At 34.0% G+C, this 24,574-nt stretch overlaps 1 protein-coding gene across 1 annotated transcript; it reads right to left on the bottom strand.

Annotated features, from left to right (window-relative positions):
* Positions 1-95: 95 nt before the first annotated feature.
* Polb (DNA polymerase beta) lies at positions 96-23,724 on the bottom strand. Its single transcript, XM_047551552.1, has 14 exons — positions 23,519-23,724; positions 23,123-23,180; positions 20,734-20,800; positions 17,170-17,244; positions 16,117-16,175; positions 14,084-14,133; positions 12,118-12,169; positions 10,315-10,369; positions 10,145-10,217; positions 6,774-6,844; positions 5,331-5,417; positions 1,912-1,976; positions 1,274-1,413; positions 96-338 (listed from the first exon to the last, which is right to left on the bottom strand). Exons 1-14 carry the CDS (start codon positions 23,577-23,579, stop codon positions 244-246), a joined length of 1,008 nt encoding a protein of 335 aa, XP_047407508.1. The 5' UTR covers positions 23,580-23,724; the 3' UTR covers positions 96-243.
* Positions 23,725-24,574: the final 850 nt, after the last annotated feature.

The raw sequence follows: 24,574 nt of genomic DNA on the forward strand, positions 1-24,574 counted from the left end.
CAAGATTTGCTATCATCTCTACCCATAATAAAGTGCAATTATGAACACAATATGAAATTTAAACACATTTGCTAAGAAATAAGACCAACATCATGCATAGTAACAAGAGGTTTTATTGACTATAATGCAAGCTAAGCATGGCGAAGAAACAATCACTTAAAAACACCAAAGACCCTTACATAGCAAAGGTTAAGAAATAAATTAAGACTCCTATTGGGTTGTGCCTGGGAGGAAGAATGGGCCTTATTCACTTCGATCCTTGGGTTCTCGGTATTTCCACTGGATGTAATCAAAGATGTCCCTTTCACTGTCTACTGGCAGGGGTTCTCCAGCAACTCCTGCAAGTAGAGAAGGAAAAGACATTTATTTTAAAAACTGGCTTGGGAATTCAGTTATGAAGGTTTAGGATTGAGAACTGTGTGAGATTTGCTTTCATAATAAAAAGGAAAACCAAGCCACTAATCCTCCCACATCAGCTTGTGCTTAAGCTTTGTCACATAAATTACCAATGCTACAAAAAGAACCTGAATTTTCAACTACTATCACTGAAGTTTTTCATGATTTTCTGGCTCTCCACTGTAGCCATCGTATATTATATAAAATACTATAGCTAGTTCCTTTGCAACCCAAAATGTTCTTGGACTAACAGCAGTGGCATTTTGTGGAAGCTTATAGAAATGTGGAATCTTGACCTCCAAGGAATTAGAATCTGCATTCCATGAAGTCCCTGAGTAAATAGCATGCATGCTGAAATGTGAGAGCACTGTCCTAGTATACTGGAATAAAAGCCCTACTTAATATTTTTGGGCAAAATGGCAAAAGTTCATTCTCCCAGTAGGAAAAGGTAAATCATATAGTACATTGTGAAATGTTAACAAGATCTATAAAGCAAAGAGTAAGGAATCCTTATTCTTTAAATTTTAAAGCATTGGGTCAAAGTTTGGGAGGCATTAAAAGCAATGATACCTGAGTTTCTCAGAAGTTTTAGAGATACATATAAAAACAAAAAACTCCTTTAGTCCATTATGATTTTTTAATGACTATGATGGACAGGAAGGATTTAATCTATCATAATAGAGCTAGAAATAATTTACCTTGATGGTCATCACTAAGGAACTGGGAGCACGTTAAGCATTCAAGCCCCCTTTGTTCTGAGGGACTAATAATACACATTTGACTGGCACAGTGGCTTTTTAGAGAAGTTAAATTTGCTTGAAAATAACTTCCTCTCCAGATGACACGGATCATCTCTAAAGCAGTCACACATACTCACCAGTGACTCCCAAGGGGCGGATGGTGTATTCATTGATTGTAAAACCCTTTTCTAGGGCATGAGCTCTCATATTTTTATTGAATATGTCACTTCCAGTGAAGTAAAGAACACCACAGTAATACTGATCTTTGGGTATCAACCTAAAAAAAAGAAATGGATCAAGTTTTTATTATGCTTTCCAAATTTAGCAAATATAGAACTCCTAACTATAAGTAAGGAACAAAATGCCTAAAATAAGTCTATGTGTCCTAATAACCTGAAGAGGAGACTATCATCAAGTAGAACATTCAAAGTTACCCAATCTTGCAATGTATTAGGTTTCAGTAAAATTTGCTCTGCAAGAGGTGTGGAGAAATGCAAAGCATTATCACTTAGTATAACTTTCCCCATGCCAGAAACTACTTTTTAGTCATGGAAGGCATCATAGTGATGTGCAAGTGCATAGGAAGAAAAAAAACCATCTATAGATAGTCATTATTGTTTATACTTCAGGGTAAACATTATTATTTGGCAAGAACTTATAGTCCTTCCAAATAAAAGAGGGTTCTATACCTATATTTAAACTTTGAGACATATAGAGGGAGAAAAGGATTCAAAAAGGGAAAAGCAAGAATGCCAGAAACAAAGTTTGAGTATACCTGATATCAATTCTTCTGTGAGGATATTCCTTTTCATCATTTTTACTAGGAAGTTGGCAAACACCCTGAAAGGGATATTTTAAAGAATTTTTTAAAGATATTTTTAAACTTAAGATATAATTTTAATGAAATTTTAAATGTGAGGCTAGTTTTGCTTTTAGTGGCAATTTTAGAATTTTAGTGGTGGCATTTCTTTCTGAGCACTTTCAATTTACTAGCTAGCTTCTCTAAGCTATGTTATCATGACCTTCTCATTACATTCTATGAATCAACAAAGGTTCTAGCTATAAGAATTTCACCCAAATATGATTCTAAACAAGAAATAAATCAAGAAAAGCATCAAATATGAAAGAACACAAAATAAAAAGGAAAAAGCAACTTGGGAGAAATAATGATTATGCAGAAATAAGAATATAAAAAAGCTATCACATTATTCTCAGAAAATAGAAGATATTCAATTCATGAAATAGGGGCAGAATACTACAGAAAAAGAACACTTAGGACAGGTTTAAATATGATAGCAGATGTAGAAGTCTCTGAGGAAATCTCTCAAATAATATGAGAGAGAGAGACAGAGACAGATAAGAGAGAGAAAGGGTAAAAAAGTAAAAAAATATTTAAAATATAAGAAAATCTGGGTGTAGTGACACACATCTATAATCCCAGTAACCTAGGAGGCTGAAGCAGGAGGATCACAAGTATGAGGCCAATCTGGACAACTTATCAAGGCCTCATCTCAAAATAAAAATTAAAAAGGGCTAGAACTATAGCTCAGTGGTAGAATGTCCCTGGGTTCAATCTTTAGTAGTGCAATAAGTAAGAAGAGAATGAGAAGATAATTTTTTTCCTTCTTTACAAGTCAGTTTTCATTATACTTCTTCAGTTTCAAGCAAAAATCATCAAAGCTTATTCATTGTTTTTCTCCTTTCCAGAAAAATGGGCAAAATTTCTGGACTGGACAGCAACCCATGCATATGTAAAAAAAGAGCTATTAACATCATGAGATTTCTAATTTTAAGTATCTAATACCACATTCTAAGAAAAATAAACAAGTGACAAGCTTCTTATCCAAAATAAAAAGTAGTCAAGTTAATATACATCACTAAAAGTCATGTTTTTCACTCAACAAAATAGAAAAATTAAAATTAAAAAATGGGTATTTTCTTTAGCCATTCCTATGGCTGGAAGATGAAACATATTTACCTTCCAAATATGAAAACTACCTTCTTAGGCATTAACAAGTTACAATTCAACTTCCACTTTCAAATGGATCAGAAATTATTTCCATCAGGAATTACCATGAGGTATTACCTTGCAGATATGGATATCTGGATGCCACAGACAATGATCTTGCTGTTTGTCACATCAGTGATAAGATTTCACCTAATGGCTTTGCTTCCTTTTTCAAGGTTAATTTTATTTCCTGAACTTTTTTCTGAAGTGTTAATGTTAAAGAATTTCTCTGTATTATTATAAATTCTTTATTAGACTGAATGGATTAGTTTTGTTTGGTATTTAAATTCAGTAACTTCATTTAAGTGTTTGAAATAAAGTGTTTCATTTCCTCAGGGTAGTCAAGATATCTTCTATTGTCCCTTGAATTCTTAAGGTGGACATTCCACACAAAAAAATCACCCAAGGCCAAATGTGCACAAAATACTAAAATATGAATGGCACACACCTAATATAAAACTAATAGACAATTAAATGTAGAGAAAGCTGTATTTTCTTCCAAATATATTATATATATATATATATATATATATATATTTTTTTTTTTTTTTTTTTTTTTTTGTGGTGCTAGGGATCAAACCCAGGACCTTGTGCTTGCAAGGCAAGCACTCTACCCACTGAGCTATCTCCCCAGCCCCCAAATATATTATATTTACAGTAAGAATAACTCAATTATCTAAAGACCATGATTTTATAAAATGATCAGGAATAACTCTTACTTTCCTTAAGTTTGATTACTACTAGCTTAAAGGAATCCATGTTTTGAAGATAACTTGACAAACACATGGATAAACAGACATATTTAAAACTAGTCAGTGGTTATAGCAATAAAAGGTTTTGGAATCAAGAATATATAGAATAGTTTTTTTCCACTTTATGAGTTGAATTCATTTTGCAGCCAATTTCCTTTCAGAACCTAGAGACCTTAACTTTTTTGGAAGCCTCTGCCACTGTGATTCACTTAGGCTACTACTCTGACTCCAGCCTAGTCAACTCTTCCTCTAGATTGGTATCTGCCTGGCTAACTCGTTCACCTCAAGGTTCTAAGTCTCATTCTCTCAATAAGGCTGCCCCTGACCATCCTATTTAATATTGCTTCTTGTATTCCCATATCCTCCTTGCCTGCTCCCTTGTTTTTGAGTACTACTTTAACCTAATATACTAAATAATTTACCTATTTATTACGTTCATCACTAATGAGCATTTCCTTCCCATAAGACCAAATGTAAGTTCAACTTAAACTCACTGATTTATAATCAGTTCCTAGAAGAGTGCTTGCAACATAACAGATGCATTCAACAAACATGCATTTGTTGAACTGACTGAATACACTTTCAGTTCACTAAAATCACTATGCAAAACTTAATGACATGATTATGTATGTAGTAATTATACATAACATCCAATTTACCATCTTAATGGTTTTTAAAATCATTTTAACCATTTTTAAGTATATAGTAGGTGTATCTATCTTGTTGTATAACAACCACTATCATCCAATTCCAGAATATTTTCATCTTCCCCAACTGACTGTATCTATTAAAAAATAACTGCATATTCCCTCTCCTCAGGGCCAGGCAAATGTCATTCATTCTACTTTCTGAACGACATGATACTTTATCTTTCTCAATCATCTTTTTACTTTTGCCTAACACTCCTGTCAAATCTATGCCTGACAAATTTTAGCAGGTCTAGGTTCTAAAAGCATGTCATATAACTTAAAAAAAGTGGAGCATGGAAAAGAGGGGACTCAAACGAAGTATTTAAGTGACCAAAAGAAGAAAGCAACCCTAAAGAAAGAAAAAATCTTGATCCTACATTTTTATTGGCTTTCCTATTGGTTATTATACTGGGTCATTTATTAATCTTTTCTGTGGGAGAGGGTACCAGGGATTGAACTCAGGGGCACCTGACCTCTGAGCCACATCCCCAGTCCTATTTTGTAGTTTTTAATTTAGAGACAGGGTCTCACTGAGTTGCTTAGTACCTTGCTTTTGCTGAGGCTGGTTTTGAACTCCTGATCCTCCTGCCTCATCCTCCCAAGATGCTGGTATTACAGGTGAGCGCCACCATGCCTGGCTATTTGTTGACCTTACTACAAAGCTACAATTAAAGTCACATACTCAGAAAGGTTACTGAGTAAGCTCTAAGGATTTTTTCACATGTTAATTCAAATGGGTACTTACCATGAACTTTGTTTCCCCCTTTGACAGCATATCGGTAATAAAATGGACCTTTTGTAACTGTTCCACAACACGATGTAACAGCTTTGGCTTAGAATCATAATCAAGGAATAAGAAAAAAGAGCAATTATTCTGTTATATTAAAAAATGTTTTTTTGTTTGGTGCTGGGGATTGAACTTAAGGCCACTGAGCTTCATGCCCAGGCTTAAAATATTTTGAACATGAGTTTTCAGATTATCTAAGGAAAAATCTCTAAGGTTTTGTTTTGTACATGGATTTTTATTTTTTGTTTTAATTTTTTTTTGTGCTGGGGATTGAACCCAGGGCCTCTGGCATGCTGGGCAAGCATTCTACCACTGAGCTATATCCCGAGCCCTTATGTTCTTTTTTAGTGTTCTGATTATATACCTCTCCCATCAAACAGAGAATTCATCTTATAAAATGAAACATATTTTCAGAAACCAGTTTCTCACCAATCTCATGATACTCTAAAACGAATATAATTTTGTGTTTATCTGTTTCATTAAAGAGTTAGCTGCTTCATCTTTAAAGGCATATATAATCCAAAATCAAAATGTTTCATTTAGTTCAATCCTCAGCACCACATAAAAACAAATAAATAAAATAAAGGTATTGGTTCATCAACAACTCAAAATTTTTTTTAAAAAAAGGTTTGTTTTTATGGGTTTTTCTAATAGAAGTAAATTTTTCAGGCTGAGGTGCATGCAGTTCAGTAGTACAGCACTTTCCTAGCATATGCAAGGCCCTGAGTTCCATGCCCAGCACTGCAAGAAAAAAAATTTAGTTTCTCAATACTTTATTTTTTAATAGGAAGATATTCCTTTAATGAAAATCTGAATATTAGACCAAGAATTTCTGATATAGTTACAGTAGACATTAACTCAAGAAATACTTTATTATATTTCCTCTCATTCAAATGTTAGATCATCATCCAATTCCTCAAGGAAAAACAGTGTGTACACTTTTCCACACCTACTTAGATTTTTTTCTGGGGGGGCGGAGGTTAAGACTTTATTCTAAAAAAAAAAAAAACGAAGGAATTTTGTCAAATATTATTTCATCTTTAAAGTATACTTTCATATCCAGCCTTACATTTTCAAACAATCAATGAGAAACACTTAAAAGTATGTGTTTTATTATTCACATAGGTGATAATAAATTAAATTTTAGCATTAGTACTCATTCTTCAATTTTGTGTTATTTCTACCTATTGTCACACATCTAATAATATCTTAGGAATAGGATATCAATTTTTTATGTTTATGAAATAAAGTTCAGAATTCAATCAATATAAAACACTTCAGTTAACTTTTCAGAAAGATTAAAATGAATTGTAAAGATATTCAACCATCATTTAGAAAATGATATTCACTGCTGCACTGTTGTATAAGGGAGATCATATTTGATTGTAAATTCTAGGGTACCTGTTTGGTTGATTCGGAGGTAAAGTTTGGATGGGTCAGAAGGACATCCATGTCACCACTGGATTCTGCGCCTATAGTAACAAGGAAAATGAAAGGTATTCTTCATGTAAATCTATCAATTAGGCCAACAAAGAATGAAACTAATGACGTACATAGAAGAGCCTTACTTCTTATAGCCTATCATTCTATTTCACTGTGCTTCATATTCAGAATTAGTTAAAAGATTTCAATTTTCTGTCCAATTATTCAGGTATATTGATAGAGACAGCAGAATCTGGGATGACAACAGTAATTGGCATTAGATACACATTGCATACAACTTGTATATTTAAGGTGCTAAAAATGCACCTAACCACTCAATAATAAAAACAATATTTGAAAATAGCTTTGGAACACATCTATGAACAACTAAATATCTGAAAATCTCAAACAATATGCTCTCTTTAAAAGTAATCAGAAAGCTTATTTCAATTCTTATGACTGAACTTATAGGTAACAATTATTATTATTATGGTATTATGACTTAGGTTTTGATCTTTATAACCATATAACTTCAGGCAAGTTAACCATAGTTGTTTGAACCTTACTATGTACTATGAAGTTTTGTCCCTAATTAGATGTTTTTTACTTTCAGTATTGCAAACAAGGACTCTACACTTCTCTAAACCTCAGTTTCCTTGTTTGTAAACTACTAAAAACTATTTCACTGGCTACTGTGCAACTAGATAAGAGCTAAAGCATCTAGTATTGTGCCTGATTCATGGCATAAAATAATCCTATCTTCTCTTTTTTTTTTGCTTTGATAAGTATAGTACATGCAAAATATACTGTGGGTGACCATGCAGATCATCATCCTATATATCAATGTTTACCAGATACAGTGGTCCCTCTTTTCTGCAGAGGATGCCAAGGCCCTCAGTGGATGCCTGAAACCTCAGACAGGACCAAACCCCATAACTTAACACCTTTTCCATCTTAACTAAGTATACACACACCATGGCCATAATTTTTGCAGTTTAAGATGTGACACAAAAACTAGCATAAATTTCATTTTCCTTCTTCATAATTTCATGGGTAGAAGATGTGTTCTTTCTGTAGACCTTAGCAAACTTAGCATACCAGTTTTTTCCTTTCCTTATTAAGTCACGAACTTATTCCATTTCACTTAAAGGACACACTTTACAGATTCTCTTTGGCAAATCTGAATTGTCAGCATCACTACTCTTATGCTTTGAGGCACTTATTAAGTAAAATAAGGTCCTGTAATATTTCAAGTCAATCTGAGATCAAATAGCCAAGAAAGATACTAACAGCATGTAGCTTAAAACAAGAAGGCACTCATAACAGCATGCAGCTTAAAACTTTACAAATTGTTTTTTTCTGGAATTTTCCATTTAATATTTTCAGACTGTGGTTGACCTTGAGTTACTGAAACCTCAGAAGGAAAAACTATAGATAAGTGGGGGATTATTATATTTACATATAAAAAGACAAGGTTGAATGTGTACTAATTCCAGGATATTTACAAAAGCTATTTTAATAAAGAAAATTCTACTGTATTGTCATTTCTTTGTCCTAAAAGCTGAATGTTTTCACCTGCGGTTACCACCAAAGACACTATACTCTTTTTAAAAAACAAAAAGAAAACTATATTAGCAAAGGAAGAAAAGAAGGAAGGATAGACTGAAAGCTTCATTAATAGGGGGCTAGATAAATGATGGTAAACCCACAAAATCAAATATTATGCAACTATAAAAAAAGAATAGAGACAATCTCTATATACTGATATGAAAAAATTTCCAGGATGTATCTTTAATTAAAAAAAAGGTATAGTATTATGCATATATTATGTTAACTGGTGAAAAAAAGGGAAAAGGAAGGGGAGGAGAAAATCAAGAATGTACACTCATATTTAGTTGTTATCTTCAAGCAGAAACATTGAAAGAATTCACAAGAAAGAGGTTATTAATGGGACAATGGTGGCACGTAGTGTACAGAATGAACAAAGACAGAGTAAAACTGAGACTTCATAGTGTACACTTTTTTTATATTAAAGCATGTAACCATATAACATACTTGACAACACAAATAAAAAATAAAATAGAAATATATAAATCCAGAAAGTTTGTCATATTTAACAAACTTTCAGCTTGCTTTGCATCAAAATATACAGTTTTAGCTGGGCATGGTGGAACACACCTGTAATTCCAGCGGCTTAGGAGGCTGAGGCAGGAGGATGGGAAGTTCAAAGCCAGCCTCAGCAACTTAGGCTTGAAAAAACTTAGAGACTCCCTGTCTCCAAATAAAATATAAAAAAAGGGCTGGGATATGGCTTAGTGATTAAGCACCACTGGGTTCAATTGCTGGTACCAAAAACAAAACAAAAAAAACCCCAAAACATACACACACACACACACACACACACACACACACACACACATTTTGAAAATAGAGAATCCAAGTCCCCACCTAAGATGATTTTTATTTAGTAGGTTTGTAGCAGGGTACAAGAATATGTATATTTTTTGAAAATTCCCGGGTGTTTTTGATGTAGATCTACTTGAATAACTGGTTAACCTCAATCCTCTAATTTTAAAAATATGGAAACTAGGATAAAACAAGACAGATTTACCTAAAATCAGATAGTGGTAAGAAGACTTGGCCTCAGAACCCAGGTCTTCTGACCCCAATTCAATGTTCTTTCCACTTATCAGCAAATATGAATTTAATCTTTGTCTCCCACCCCTACTCTAGATTCTTACAGAAACTACCTGGAATATTTCTGATAGCTCATCACCTACTTCCTATGCAAAAACTCTACTGATGGTCAGAGATTCAGTCTAGGTATTTACTCTTAAATATTTTAAATAAATTTTTTCTATTCCAACTTAAAAAGCTATGTTAGCCTCCTAAGAGACCAGGATTGCATGATTCTCACTTTGCTTGCTCTCACATAGTAAAAAAAAAACCTGAAAAACCTGGTGATTGTGAGAATTTATTTTGAGCTGGTTCTTCTGAGACATTATTCTTAGATTCATTAGAGAAAATGTAGAAAATTTAAAATGTAAATAAAAATTATCCACAGCTCTACTAGCATCTAGTCAGATAACCATTATTAGTGTTTCAATATACCTAAAATCATTTTATGAATTTTGTTAAAAGCAGTCAAAAAATAATGTCCTATAATAAAATTAGGATGATTTTCCATTAATTATTTATACATATTCCCATCTATAAACAGCTAATACTACAGGGACTTAGTAAATCCATGAAGTAATATAAATGACACATTTTTAATCCAAGTTTTTCATATATTCTAGGCAATTTTAACATCAAGGCATGAAATAGCCCATGATTAGGAAGTATGTTACCTCTTCTGAAACTGCCACAGACTGTAGCAATGTATTCGGAATCCACTTTTTTAACTTCATTTAGTACAATATCCTAATAGAAGAAAGATTAAATCATTATTCCAAAAACAGCTTTTCACCAGGTGATGTTCTCAACAGTAATCAAAATATACAATTCAGCACATTCTTACTTGCATTTGTAACATCTCTTCACGAGGAATTCTTTTTTCAAAGTCCTCAAAATATCTGTAAAGACAGAATAAGTACACAAAAGATTTTTGTAAAATTTAAATCTCTTTAAAAATTAAATTGCCTACCACATATAGTACCCTTACACCAGCAGATCACAATTCTAACAAATCAAGAATAGAATTTATTCAGAAGACAACAACAAAACTGAGATGGGGGTGTCTGTTTCTTAACTGGATCAAAATCCTGAAGTTCATCCTTTGTAATATTCAAGAAACTGCATCAAAACTTAAATGTAAATAAGTTTCATGTTCACATTACAACAGTAAACCAATATATTTAAGTTGGGACATATTTTCAAATTACTTCTCTCTACTGGTAAATCAAGGGATTACAGTTTACTGCTCTTAAATCTTGCAAAAATAGGGGTAAGGAGTTCTGGTATGCTATTGCACATTAGGAAAACAATAGATAATGATAATTTGCTATATATTTCAAATAGCTAGAAGAAAGGATTTTGAATGTTTTCACCATAATGATAAATGTTTGAGAAGGTATGTTTACCCTAACTAAACAACACAGCATATACATGTATCAAAACATCACAATATCCCATAAATATGTACAATGCTATAATACATCAGTTAAAAAATAAATATAAATTCAAAAATAACCCAAAATCCTGCAAAATTATTGTATTTTATAATATTAACCTACAACATGGATGAACCTAGAGAATAATATGCCAAGTGTAAGAAGTCAGTCACAAAAAAAACACAAGTTGTATAATTTCATTTATATGAAATGTCCAGAACAGGCAAATCTGAATAGTAGATTAGTGATTGCCTCGGGCTGAGTGAGGATAAATGGGGAATGACTGCTAACGGGTATGAGTTCTTTCAAGGCTAACAAAAATGTCCTAAAACTGATTGCAATAATAGTTACACAACATAACAAAAGTCACTGAATTATATTCTTTAAATTGAGGAATTGTGTGGCATATGAATTATATCTCAACAAGGCAGTTATAAACATATTACCTCACTTTGAAATAATATCTAAATATCAGACTAAAAATGATGATATATCTCTTCAAAACCAGTTCTCATGGTAAGCAGGTTCTTTAGAATACCTCCATTTACTATATAAATGCAAAGAAAGTAAAAATCACACCATCCTGGTTCTTACTGGCTCAAAATTTTAGAACAATAGTATTTAAGTTTAAGAGGAAACACATACAGTGCTTATGCACTATGACTGTAAATAATCAATGTCTAGCACACAAAATAATTATTCATACTAATAGAGAAACATGCCTACTATTATCCCTAGACCGTTTTTAGTTGTTTGGGGATTTTTCTTCTTTTTAAAAAATTTAGTTTTTCACGTTCATGTAAACTGATGTTTTCATGTTTCATGTTCTTTTCAGACAATAAACTCCTTAAGAGCTACAATGAACCTTTTTAATATTTTTCCCCTGGAACTAGCACAGTGCTTTGTACAACATAAGCATGGAATAAACATCCAAGGACTATCTGATGCACTAAGTTCTATGTATTTCAAGAGGGAGTTCTCCACTAATGTCAAGAGAATGAGGGAAATTCTTAAAATAAATAAATTAGAGAACAATAACAAAATGTATGTGCATTGGCATAAACTCTACAGGAGTCTGCAACAAATTTCAGCATTCCTAAATTGGAAAATGCTTTAGCTAAGTGTGAAGAATTATTGTGGTGTATGAAAGAATGTCTATAAAAATTTTTACTTTCACATCTCAAGTATCAAAAGAAAATTTGCTGTCTTACTTCAGCCCAATTCGTTGATGATGGTTCAATTTATCTTCATTTTTTCTGAGATCTGAATAGAAGATAAGTTTGAGGTGTTAATTTGAACACTTTTGGGGAAAAAAATACTAAACTCAGCTACCTTTTTACAAAGAACTACCTGGAGGGAAAATACATTGAAATGATTTTGAAAAAAACAATGAGAAAAAAAAATTTTAGATATTAAGAACTAGATAAAATGGCTCTTCAAATCAATGTAGTAAAAACCTAACAGATGATTTCATGATAATTTCCATTTACTGACTCAAAATTTCAATGAGAGCTACATGAAATAAAAAACATACCAGGAATTATATCAAATTTTACTGGCTATCACAAAAGGCAACCTTATAAGAACCAATATTGCTTAATTTACTATTCACAGCAGTAGCAGGGATCACAATCTCTGCAAGTTTTATGATTTACCTAGGCTCATTCATATTGTACATTTGTTTATTCACTTCATTGAATTAGTGTTGAATATTGATTTGTGCAGGCATTGTACTAAAAATCCTGTTGAAAGTAAAGGTGTTAGCTTCATTTTTTAATTTGCAAAGGTTGTCCTAACACTGTATCTTAAAAGTGACTAGGTTCCATTGGGTGGTCTTCCTTTCCTAGGCATGAGTATAGTAATGAACCTTGTTAAAGGAAACAGCAAGAAAAGTATGGTTTAAAAGCAATTCCTATAATCACCTTTAGATTCACAGATACATAAATTTACTCTGGAGGTATAAAGTGGAGAAAAATAAGCATCTTTATGACACATGGAACATTTAACATCTCCCACAGGAAATACTAATGTATACATCCAAAAATGAAATAGAAACAGTGATATACACGTATATATCTATCAAGTTACATGTATAGATATTATATAATTATGAAGTAATATAAAAACCAAATCTTTGACACTACCAAGAGATACAACCTGAATTCCTTTGAGAAACCCACACTTTTTTTTTTTTTTTTGAGACAGGTTCTTGCTATGTTGCACAGGCTGGCCTATATTGGCCTCCCAAGCAGCATCCAGCTTCAACCCACAAACTCTTGATTGTTTAGCCAATCATCTTATTCAGATATACTGTATATGCCACAAGCAGAAAAGCTCATACCCCCTCTGAGATGCACAGAAAGAGATCATTCTCTAGAAATCCTAGTTTAGTAATACTACTAGTGAATAATATTTCATAAAAGTGTTAACTATTTTTCAGTACTTACTACATATCAAGCACTATGCTAAGTGCTTTATAGAATGCGTTAAATTATACGAGGCAGAAATATTTGTTTTGTAGCTAAGAAACTGAAGTACAATGCTCATCCATTCTAATAATGTGGTAGAGGTGGGATTTAAACCCAGGTCAGTCTCCAAAACATGTTCACCTAACCACTGGGTTGCTTGTAATGGTTGAGCCCACAAATACTAAACCCTCAATACCGTGGATGTACTATAACGATTTCATTTACATAGCATATGCCTTGAAAATATGAAGAGATAAATTGCTATATTAGGTTCATAGAAAATGTTTTAGAATTATTTGACTTAAGCTCTATTTTTATCACTTCCTTGAAAGCAAAAATACCTTCAACAAGCACTGCAAACTCAGTATATATAATTTAGCATTTAATCTTAACATATAAGACATAGATTTCTTATAGAAACAAAAGCAATTTAAATCTTCTAAAAATCTACAAATAATAACTATTTTCATTGTCTTTAAACCAAGAAATCACTTCCTGCTCTTGATTTTCTTCTGAGTTACAAACCTAAAAATGTTAAGATGGGACTATGAACTATACTCTATAGCTATGTTCTACTATAGAGTTAAAAAGAAAATTTTATTTGTATCTAATAATTGAGAACAGGTTTTCCAGATTATAGTTTGTAGAGTATTAATGGTCCTTCAGGACCATATTTAGGCTGGAATTAGCAACCTATGGTCATACTCACCTTCTAATGTTTTAATTCCTTCATCTACAAACTTCCTTGCAGCAGATGGCCTACAAAGAAAAAAAAAAAAGAAAACACATTGTCTCAATATTGGATGGAATTCAGGATCACTGTGACAAATAACCAATTATGTCTTCTGTTGTCAAACATAAAGACCTGCTATTATGCTAAGTAAGACCTACCAAAATGTTTCATGGTTTCTTTGGTAATATGCAATTTTATTCAAAGTAAGAATTTTTGAAGCATCAATCATTAGGAAGAAAATTGTGAACTTGGACTCCTAAGCAGCTAGCTATCATAATGTTCATGTTCAAACATATGGGCACTTGAAAACTGTTCAATCATTCAACCAGGATTTACTGAGGACCTATGCCAGATGCTGTGCTGAAAATACAGCATAAATAAGACAAATAAGAGCTTTGGACATTATCCACTTACATTCTAAAAAGGACATACTAAAATATATAAACAAACAAGAAGAATATCAGGTAGAGGAATTAAAATCCAGTATCATGGGTGGTGAGTAAAGTCCTCTAAGATATGTAAGCTGAGATTAAAATGACAGAGTCAGCTATGGGGGATATCAAAGGAAAAAATTTTTTTCAGGCAAAGGGAACAGTCAAAAGTCCTCAGGCTGGCATGAGCTTGGCTTATTCAAGGAGAAAAACAAGTATGGTTAGAATGAGATGGTAAGAGATACCACTGAGCAGTACACAGGGGTCACACTCTATCATGTATTTTAAACCAGGGTAGTAAGTTTGTGTTTTATTCTGAGTGCAATGGGAGGCCATTAGAATGTACTGAGCAAAGCAGTGATAAAATCTGATTTGGGTTAATAAACAATCATTGTGATTGTCATGTTAAATAAATCGGAATATCAGAAAAGACTAAGGATGCTCTTATGGAATGACAGGGACAGAAGGAACCTTAGATATTAACCAAACCTCCCTCTCATTTTACAGGGAAGGACATCAAAATCTAAAAAGATGGAAATGTAAGGTAACAAAATTAGCTGATATTATACAGATTACCTGATTCTTTTCACATTATACCAGTTTATAGTAAAATAAAGTGAGAACAGAAAGAAAAAGCATATGCACACATGCATGTGCATACAACAGCCTGGGTCACAGTTAATGGGACACTGTTCAAATGTCATGGTATTATAGTATGGTATAACTGGTACTGATATTCGGAAGGCAATGTGACAAAGAAAAAACAGAATTGAACTGGGAGTCAGGAGACATGAGTTCTAATTCTGGCTCTGCCACAGTTACTCACTTTCTGTACTCAAGTTTCAGTTTTCTTCTCTGAAAAAGAGGATAATATAACATATGCTCTCTAAAACATCTAATGGAAATTTTAAAATAACTCTGGATCCATAAGGACTCATGCTTATTTTCAGTATACTATGCTTAAGAATGTAATACAGTTTAGAATAACTTCTATCGAAAATGTGGTCATTTAAAGGAATAATCATCATATAGGTAAAGGAATACCTTATTCTTAAAGATAAGAAGTAAAGAAAGCATTATGGCCTTAATATTTCAGTGTTAATCTTTCCTTTGTCCAGTGTCAAAAAATGCTAGTTTTCAATGCTAGCTCAAATTTTGAGATAACGATTCCTTCATTAAAGAACATCTGAGTGTTATTCCAAATTCTAAAGAAAAACTTAAATGGTTAAGGTAGACATCATGCTCAGAGAAGCAGAGGAGACACAATCTGAAGAGAGCAATAAGATGTACTTAGCAAGTATTAGTGGTGTTTAGAAGAAAAAAGAGATTGCTTTTGGCTGGGGAATCAAAGTGGGTCATGAAGAAGGAAACATTTGCCTTAGATAGGGCTTTTACAGTAGGAGCAGCATGTGAAGAATGAGTCTCAGATCCATAAGCTATGGAAAGGTGAACTGTGTGGGTAAAAGCAAAGAAGTAGAGAAGCACAGGTTTAGAAGGAAAACAGCAGGTAATTTAGCTTGGCTGATATGAAAAATATTACCAATCTATGACTATGTCTGCTTAAAAAATAGTTCTTACCCAATGCCACTAACTCGAGTCAGGAAATTGATGGATGAACTTGTATCATCCTGCCGAATCTTTAAGGAAAAAAAAAAAAGTCTAACAACGATTTAGGAATGCTTTAAGAACTTAAATGATCTTATTAGAAATAAGAATCATTTACCTTTACTGATTAACCCATACTGAAGTATTCATATATAACCTAGGCAGTCATAGGTAAATAATAGAGCAGCTGAAGTTGTGTAATCTCTAATTTATTCAATACTTTTGGCTGAGGGATATTTCAGTGTTAAGAGTGTGTGCTTAGCATGCATGAGGCTCTGAATTCAATCCTCTGCCAAAGCAAACAACTTCTTTTCTTTAAACTGACAGATAAAATTGTATGTACATATCATATACAACACAATGTTTTGAATACACATAAGTTATAGACTGGTTAAATCGAATAAATTTGCTAATTAACAAATATACCACCTCACATAGTTATTTTTGTGGGAAGAAAAATATGTGTATTTTTAAATTGTCTAATACTTTTAAAAGACATATCCATAAACGACCAGAAATAATATAATTATTATCATTAGAGTAAAATAAAAGCATAAAAAACTTGGAAGAATTTAAGAACAGGAATTCTAAATGACAATGATCTTTTAGTCAAAGTTTCTAATCTCTTTTCTGAATAGTTCTAAAATTAAAGAGCCAACTGTATTATAGATCCTAAAAGTCTCTTAAATGTCACATAAAATAAGTGGGATTTTGTGTGTGTGTGTGTGTGTGAGAGAGAGACAGATAGGGTGGCCCAGGTTGGTCTCAAACTTGTGAGTTCAAGTGATCTTTCCATCTCAGCTCCCTGTGCAGATGGGACTACAGGCATACACTACCATTCCCAGCGAATAAGCAAAAATTGTATAGAAGTAATGTTCATATTTTTAAAAATAGAATACATAAAACCTACTTATCTCTTTTCCTTCTGGGTCTCACTAGAATAAGTAACATCAATCACCCTATAAGGATACTACAAAATAATTGCCATAAAGGAAGACATTGTAACCAAATAAGTTAAAATTTTACCTTTTCCAGTTTACGCAATTTTCCAGTTGCTAAATACTCATCAATTTTTTCAGCAATTTTTGTTCCTACTCCAGGCTATACAGAAAATTAAAAACATAAAAATCGTATAAATATAATGCTTACTAAATTACTAATGATAAAAAAGTGGGAAAAGATAAATGATCAGAAATGACAGGTTTTTAAACAATGGACAGAAAATTGAATCCCAATAATAAATTCTCCCAGAAGCAAAATGCTTAAATGATTGACAAAAGAGAAACCCTAATAAGTCTAAATGAGTCACTTAAAATTAAATTTTGTTGTAGAAAAATTAGAAAACATAGTTTCACAAAGACTACTAAAATCATTTGTCAATCTCATTGCCCTGAAAATGAAAATCACCTATAACTTCATCCTCTAACATTTGCTATGCATTACTTGGTTTCATTTCTACTTATAAATATACATACATACATATATGCTTTTTCTTAATACATTATGAACACATTTCTATATCAAAAAATAAATACAATGGTATCTTTAGCAATTGCATAATATATCATTATATGAATATATAATTTACTTAATACCCTACATGTGAACATTTAGATGGTTTCCAATTATTTGATAGTGTAACACTGCTATTATGAAATCCTTTAGAACAAAGGTTCTTAAGTTGCATGCATAGCATCACCTGGAGATCTGCTAAGAAGCACAAAATCCAAGTCCTACCTCAGAGTTTCTGACTCATTATATTAGGGATAAGCCAGGAAGCCAAGGATTTGTACTTCTAAGTTCCTCAATGCTGCTGTTACTGCTGGTCTAAATATCACACATTGAGAATCATTGCTCTAGAACTGCAGAGTCCAATGTGGAACACTAGCCACATATGATAATTTGAGTTTAATTAAAATTTAGAATTCTTCAGTTTCACTAGCCACATTTCAAGGACTAAATAGCCAAATGTGGTTCATGGTTGCCATATTGGACAGTACTGCTCTAGAATGTAAGCTCTAAGAGAGCAGAGACCTTGTCTGTTCACTCCATCATCCCTAGTGCCTGGCAATTAAGTGTTCAAAAGTTATGAGTTGCTCAGTCCTTGTACAACATAAGTACTGGTTTTCTTAGAACAAATTCCTCAAAGTGGAATTGTTGGGTCAAAGGATATATACATTCTGCCAAATTTTTCCTCATAAAGACTGTAACAACCAACACACCCTTCAGCAGTAAATGAGTATTCTTTTTTCTTTCACATCTCTGTTTACATTTTATACTAATTTGATAATTTGACAGGCACAATATGGTATATTGTTTTAACTTCCAACTTAGTTGAACTTTTTTTTTCACATTTATTGGTCCCTTTTAAACATTCAATGAGCATAACATGTGTGCTAGTTATTTCCTACTATTCCTGAGCCCTACCATTTACCCTTGTGTACTTTTAATTTACTTAATGTTTTATAAATGTCTCAAAACTATTGAATGCATATTCAAGTTCTGAAAAGGGCAATAACCAAGTAGAAATGAACAAAAGATTTAGGAAGATTAGAAAAGGAAAACTGGCATGCCTGAAATCCCAGCGCCTTGGGAGGCTGAGGCAGGAGGATCTGGAGTTCAAAGCCAGCCTCAGCAATTGAGTGAGGTGTTAAGCACTCAGTGAGACCCTGTCTCTAAATAAAGTACAAAAAGGGTTGGGGATGTGGCTCAGTGGTCGAGTGCCCCTGAGTTCAAACCCAGTACCAAAAAAAAAAAAAAAAAAAAAAAGAAAAGAAAAGGGAAACTGCTCAGGCTTCTCATTTCCAGTATTAAATGATAAAAAGGTGATTATTTTTTCCTTTACTCAATACTGACCTTAAGCAATTTAGATACAGGTTGTTTTCTGTATATAACATTAAGGAATAAAAGGTAAACAACTCATTCTGGAAATGTAAGGTTTCTGGAATTATTGAGAAGCTCTCATATGGGCTAGATAATGGTCTGTGATTCTTAAAATAATAGTAAAAAGAAATAATGTTGAGATTTTTATTTTAAGTCCAGTCTAATGGAAAAGGAGATTTGGATACTTTTGTGTTTTTTAGGGACATATCAGGAGTTCAGATTCAGGATGAAGTGTATCAGAGCTTTTCAGATTCCTTTAATAAAATGAGCAGGCTATTTGTAATCAGCACAGAAAAGGAAGTTCAAGAGTTTCAATGAGGGCTAGGGAGATAGCTCAGTCAGTAGAGTACTTGCCTTGCAGCACAAGGCCCTGGGTTTGATTCCCCAGCACCGCAAAAAAAAAAAAAAAAAGTTTCAGTGAAACGGGAACAGAATGGAAGAAATGGTCTCTGATGTTAACACTGCATCAGTTCATCAAGAGAAATTCAGAATAAGAAGTAAATGTCTATTGTATAACTTAGTTGGTTGCTATATTGGGGGAAAAATACTACTGCTGGTAACGGTTCATGGCACAAAGGATTTAAAACCTACACACCAGACTACAATTTGTATTGACTAACAAATTCAAGGTTAAGATGCGGCACATGATTGATGTGGGAATCACAAGATTCATGGGCAACCTTAAAGGGTGAAAAAATAAGGGCAGTTATGGTTTATACTCTTAAGGCTCTCTTGAGAAAATTAAGCATGATCCAATATTAATACTTACAATTTCAGAGGACCTTTATAAAACACAAGAACAACAGATGGAGATATAACTATCATCTGGACTAATCAAAAATCATGTCAGTTGGCATTTTTAATAAAAGGTAAGATATGGTCATTAAATCATTTAGTGAGTTTAGATGAGAGAGAACCATCTATCAATAGGGAGACCTTCCAAGGATATTCTTAATGATATTATTACAAATTCCAAGAGATGTGAACCTCTAGAATCTGTGACATTCCTAGGACACTACTAATATATAGGGTTTCATGGAAATGACAGAGAATAGGGCTAACTGCCACATTATAAAAGAGGTCTAATCGTGTGCCTATTTGTAGGTAAGATCTCTTTGGGGAACACTCTCAGTAATTAATGAAAGTCCCTATACCAGAGAATGATAGACAGATATGCTAGTATCACTGTACCACTATAATCTTTTTTGTTTGTTTTTTTTTGTTTTGATACTGGGGATTAAACCCAGGGATGCTTTGCACTGAGCTACATCCCAGTTCTTTTTATTTTTTATTTCAGAAAGGGTCTTGCTAAGTTACTTAGAGCCTCACTAAATTGCTGAAGCTGGCCTCAAATTTTCAATCCTCTTACCTTAGCCTCCTGAATTGCTGGGATTACAGGTGTGCACCACCACTCCTGGCCACCATTGTCTCTTAAGGCTCCCAATGTAAGAGGAATTCAAGGTGAGTCAATACATGCATACAGGGTGAAGTAGAAAAATTATACTATATATCCATCCATCTCCAAATAAAAACACTTTGAGCTTGAAAAAGTATGCTTGAAACTGCATTAATTTTATTCCAAGAAATTAGGAGTAGTGAAATCTTTGTGTGAGTCAAGGCAGCTTCAGAGAAATGAGTTTAGTTTTGTGGGAACCTACTAAATTTGTACATGTAAAAACTATTTGGCCGTGTGTTCACTAAACTTACCAATTTCTTAGCTTCTGCTCCACTCTTTATTTTGTGTGGGTACTTTGCTATAACAGATGCTGCTTTTCTATAAGAGAAAAATATAAAAAAGGGAAAATCAATTAAAAACTGAGCAACATCTTAATTGTTCTTAAACTGGAAAGCACATATAAATATCTTATACTTTCACCAAGATAACTAATTTTCCATTTCCATGTAAAACTTAAAATTTAGATAGCTGACAGATTATCTACTATATCTCTAATTCTTAAGTTTCTTGAAATTTCTCACAAATGAAGATAATTTTAACTGTATATGTAACCCTAGTGGAATCCAGGATACTAGTAGTCTTCTTTTGTGGGAATAATTAAAAAATATCATTGGACCTCCCTATATTTTAATAGCTAGTTTTTGGAGATGATTTGTAATTCTTGCATAAAAATGTGCTACCATACTAATTGAATCATTAGATATCAAATTTGCTTATGGATAGCCATTTCAAAATTCATGACTTCACACTGGAATTCCCTACATCCTTATATCAATTGTTTTTTTTTTTTTAATTGCTAAAATTTCAGTTTAGCAAAAAGTAGTGACCTGTGTTTCTTGCTTACCTCTACACATACCCAGTTTAGTAATGTGATGACAGATTAGGTATACTCTGGGAGCTCACTGGGTATTGTCTATAATTTCAATGCTAAATGTAGTTTGAATTATTGCTAATAAATGCAATAATACAATTAAATCCAAAGCACAATTATCAAATAATCTTTGAAACCTGGGAATTTCATTATATTCTAGTATGTACAAATCTTTAGATTTGGATTATAATTTATTAGCACATGATTGATGATGAGTCTGGAAAGAACATAATTACAGGCTAGGAAATAGACTAAGGGCAGTTTATGGCAGGAATTATCTCAGGAAAGGCAAGTCGATCCAGATAATTGGCACTGGGTGTCCAAGCCTGAAAGGGATGAATTCAATCATGGAAGGCCTTTTGTATGCCATCATGTATTTGGGGTTTATCAAAGAAAACAAAAATACTGAATTATTTGATAAGAAAGATTGACAAGTCTAGATGATTATTTTAAAAACTACTTCATTCACAATCAAGAGAAATGTATATTGGGGGTGGAGGGAGCATTATGCAGGGACAGTAGGGTATTATTTAGTTTTCTGGACTTATTTCCCACTCATACTATAACCTTTAAGCAAACTGAATTACTAACTTTTATAAAATATTTTATTATTTCATGTCTCAAGGATTTGCCCCATTTTGTATCCTTTGTCTAGATTTCTGTTCCTCTTACTTAATCCCTGATGAGTTCCTTCAAGAGAAAACACTTCCTCTCTGAACACTGCTGTGACCCAAATAATATACGGCTTGAATATCTGTGTGAATTCTAGGTCACCAATGTATGGATGATAGTACAATACTTTACATAGCGAGACATAAGAAGTAATGAAAGAAGAAAGCATAATCAGTTTTGAAATATGTTGAGTGAGAAGGGAAAAATTCTGGTGAAAAGCCCTGTCAAAGTTTTGAAGTCACTGACTTAAGTGGTATTCAAAGGCAAGAAAGGGAAAGTATGAAAGTGAGAAGAGGGCTATGGGAAAACGTCTGTAAACTAGCCACAGTAAAAGTTAAGACGGGTGAAAAAATAAAAAAAAGAATAGAAGGGAGTGCCACTTTTGAAGTGACAGACTTTCAAGGAATGAGCTTGTGATGAATGCCACTGAAAGTCCAATAAGATGAGATGTAGGTGAGATTATTTTCAGAAGAATGGCAGGATGGAAATTACACTGTAATGACATAAGGGAATGACTATCAATGAGGAAGTCCAGGATGGAACACAGATAGTTCAAGAAGGAAAGATAAGGTACTAGCTAGAGGGAAGTTAAGACTGTTTTGTGTTTGCTTTTAAAAGTTGAGGGACTTGCACATGTTTATAGGCTAAGGGGTTGAGACAGGTAGATGTGGAAATAATGGCTAGGATAAGTCCCCTGGTAATGGACAAGATCCCATACGGTGACAGGATGAGCCACAGACCAACCAGATGGAAAGATATGATTCCTTGCACCACAAATGTTTCAGAGTGCAGATCGCAACAACTGTCTTTCATTATGGCTTAAAATCACACCGCATTTCTAGTCAATCACATTGGATAATGAAAAAAAGTGTATCACGCTACATCTATTTTCAATCAGAATTGGGAACTTATCTGAATTGATCCTACAGAACTCTGTCAAAATTCTTCCAGAAATATTAAGTGAGGTACCACCTTCTTGTTGCTTTTTCTGCTCTTGCAGGTGGTCTAAATATCCACTGGACCCTTGGTCATGTTAAGCGCCACACAAAGCAGGTGCACCAGAAAGCATGCTAGCAAAGAATGCTGCACTGTCCCACCTGTAAGCATTGTACTTGTGGATAGCCTGGCTCACGTTCTTCTCAAAGTTTGCGAGTTCTGAAAAGTCAACAAGAGGCGTGGGTGAACAAGAATTACGAGTAAACACACGAGAACTGAGTTCCCTGGAAGGGGATGTGACAGCATCCAAGGGTCAGTGGCCACCCATTTCTCCACAGGCAAGAGCAAAGGCTGCCCAAGCGATGAGCCAGGAGTCCCGGGAAGGACTGACAATCAGACCCTGGCCACGGGTGCCTCAGGAAGATCCCCACGGAAGACCACCAGCTGCAAAGAGCTGACCCCACCCTCTGAACTGCCGGGACAGGCGAGAAGGAAGGGAAGGCAACTGGGTGAAAGGAAAGGGAAAGAAATCCAATGGGGCCTGGCCCGGGACTAACCCATGAGCATGTCCGTGATTCCCCCGTTGAGAGTCTCCTGCGGCGCCTTCCGTTTACTCATGGTGGCCTGCACCCGAGGGCTCCAGGGTGTCCAGAGCCTGGGACTAGCCCGCCTCCCCCAGCCTTAAGAAGGAACGGGGACTTGGAGAACCGAAAAGGATCAATCCAGCCCAGCAAGACGGGCGCGACCGGCTGAACAATGGCTGCCTCTGACAGGAGGCGCGGCGCGACGTACGTGATGACGTAACGCACTGGGGGCGGCTCCGGGGGCGGGGCTAGGGAGGCGACGCCTTGGTCTGGGAGAAAATCGCACTAGAGGTGGAGCCTGCCCAAGAGGTAACTGGTTCAAAGCTCGAGTTTTGCAAGAGGAAATGGGAACCTCAGACTTACATCGTGGTATGTTCCTTAGGGGAAGACCTGGAATCTTAACCAAGAGATTCTGTTTTCGTAATGTTTCTCTGGAATCCTCTCCTTAGAAAGGGAAAAATAGGCGTCCGATTTTGATGGTGGGAATCGGACACAGAAGACTAAAGACTGGTCTTGTGGACATATATGTGCACAATTATATTTATTAAATGCATGACATATTTTATATGTGATAAAAGGCAACACTAGCATCATACTTAATGTCCAAACTCTCTGAGAATGTCATGTAATCCACACTGCAGTGGATTCTGTACTCAGCACTACAGGAGCATGGAATGAGATATACCAATCCCAAGCAGCTGAACTTTTTAGCATATTTGCCAACCATTGGCTAAAGATATTTTACTTTTTATTCCCCTTCTTTTTGTGCTAGGACCAAAGTGATGAAAAGACCACAAGAAAGGGAGAAGTGTTTGACCTATTAATGAGCAATTGAACTCTCAGCATACTATGCGAAGTGGAAATGACATCAGCTCTATGTTATCTTAAAAGTGTAACTCCTGGGTTCATTTCTAACTGCAATTCCAGGCAATTGCTTTGTGCATAAAGTTGACTTTATTATAAAATGATACATAATTGCTATAGAAAATTTGAAAAATGAATAAAAGGAAAACTAAAATTAGTGATCAT

Source organism: Sciurus carolinensis, chromosome 4 (assembly GCF_902686445.1).
Source record: "Sciurus carolinensis chromosome 4, mSciCar1.2, whole genome shotgun sequence".
Taxonomy (NCBI): domain Eukaryota; kingdom Metazoa; phylum Chordata; class Mammalia; order Rodentia; family Sciuridae; genus Sciurus; species Sciurus carolinensis.

What these genes read in the sequence shown, in the direction of transcription:
- Polb (XM_047551552.1), bottom strand. Translation starts at nt 23,579, where the DNA reads ATGAGTAAACGGAAGGCGCCGCAGGAGACTCTCAACGGGGGAATCACG. An exon ending in CTGTGGCAGTTTCAGAAGAG is followed by an intron (nt 6,845 to 10,144) that starts GTAACATACTTC and finishes TTGTTACTATAG; the next exon opens with GCGCAGAATCCAGTGGTGAC. An exon ending in AGGGGGAAACAAAGTTCATG is followed by an intron (nt 1,977 to 5,330) that starts GTAAGTACCCAT and finishes TATCCCTTTCAG; the next exon opens with GGTGTTTGCCAACTTCCTAG.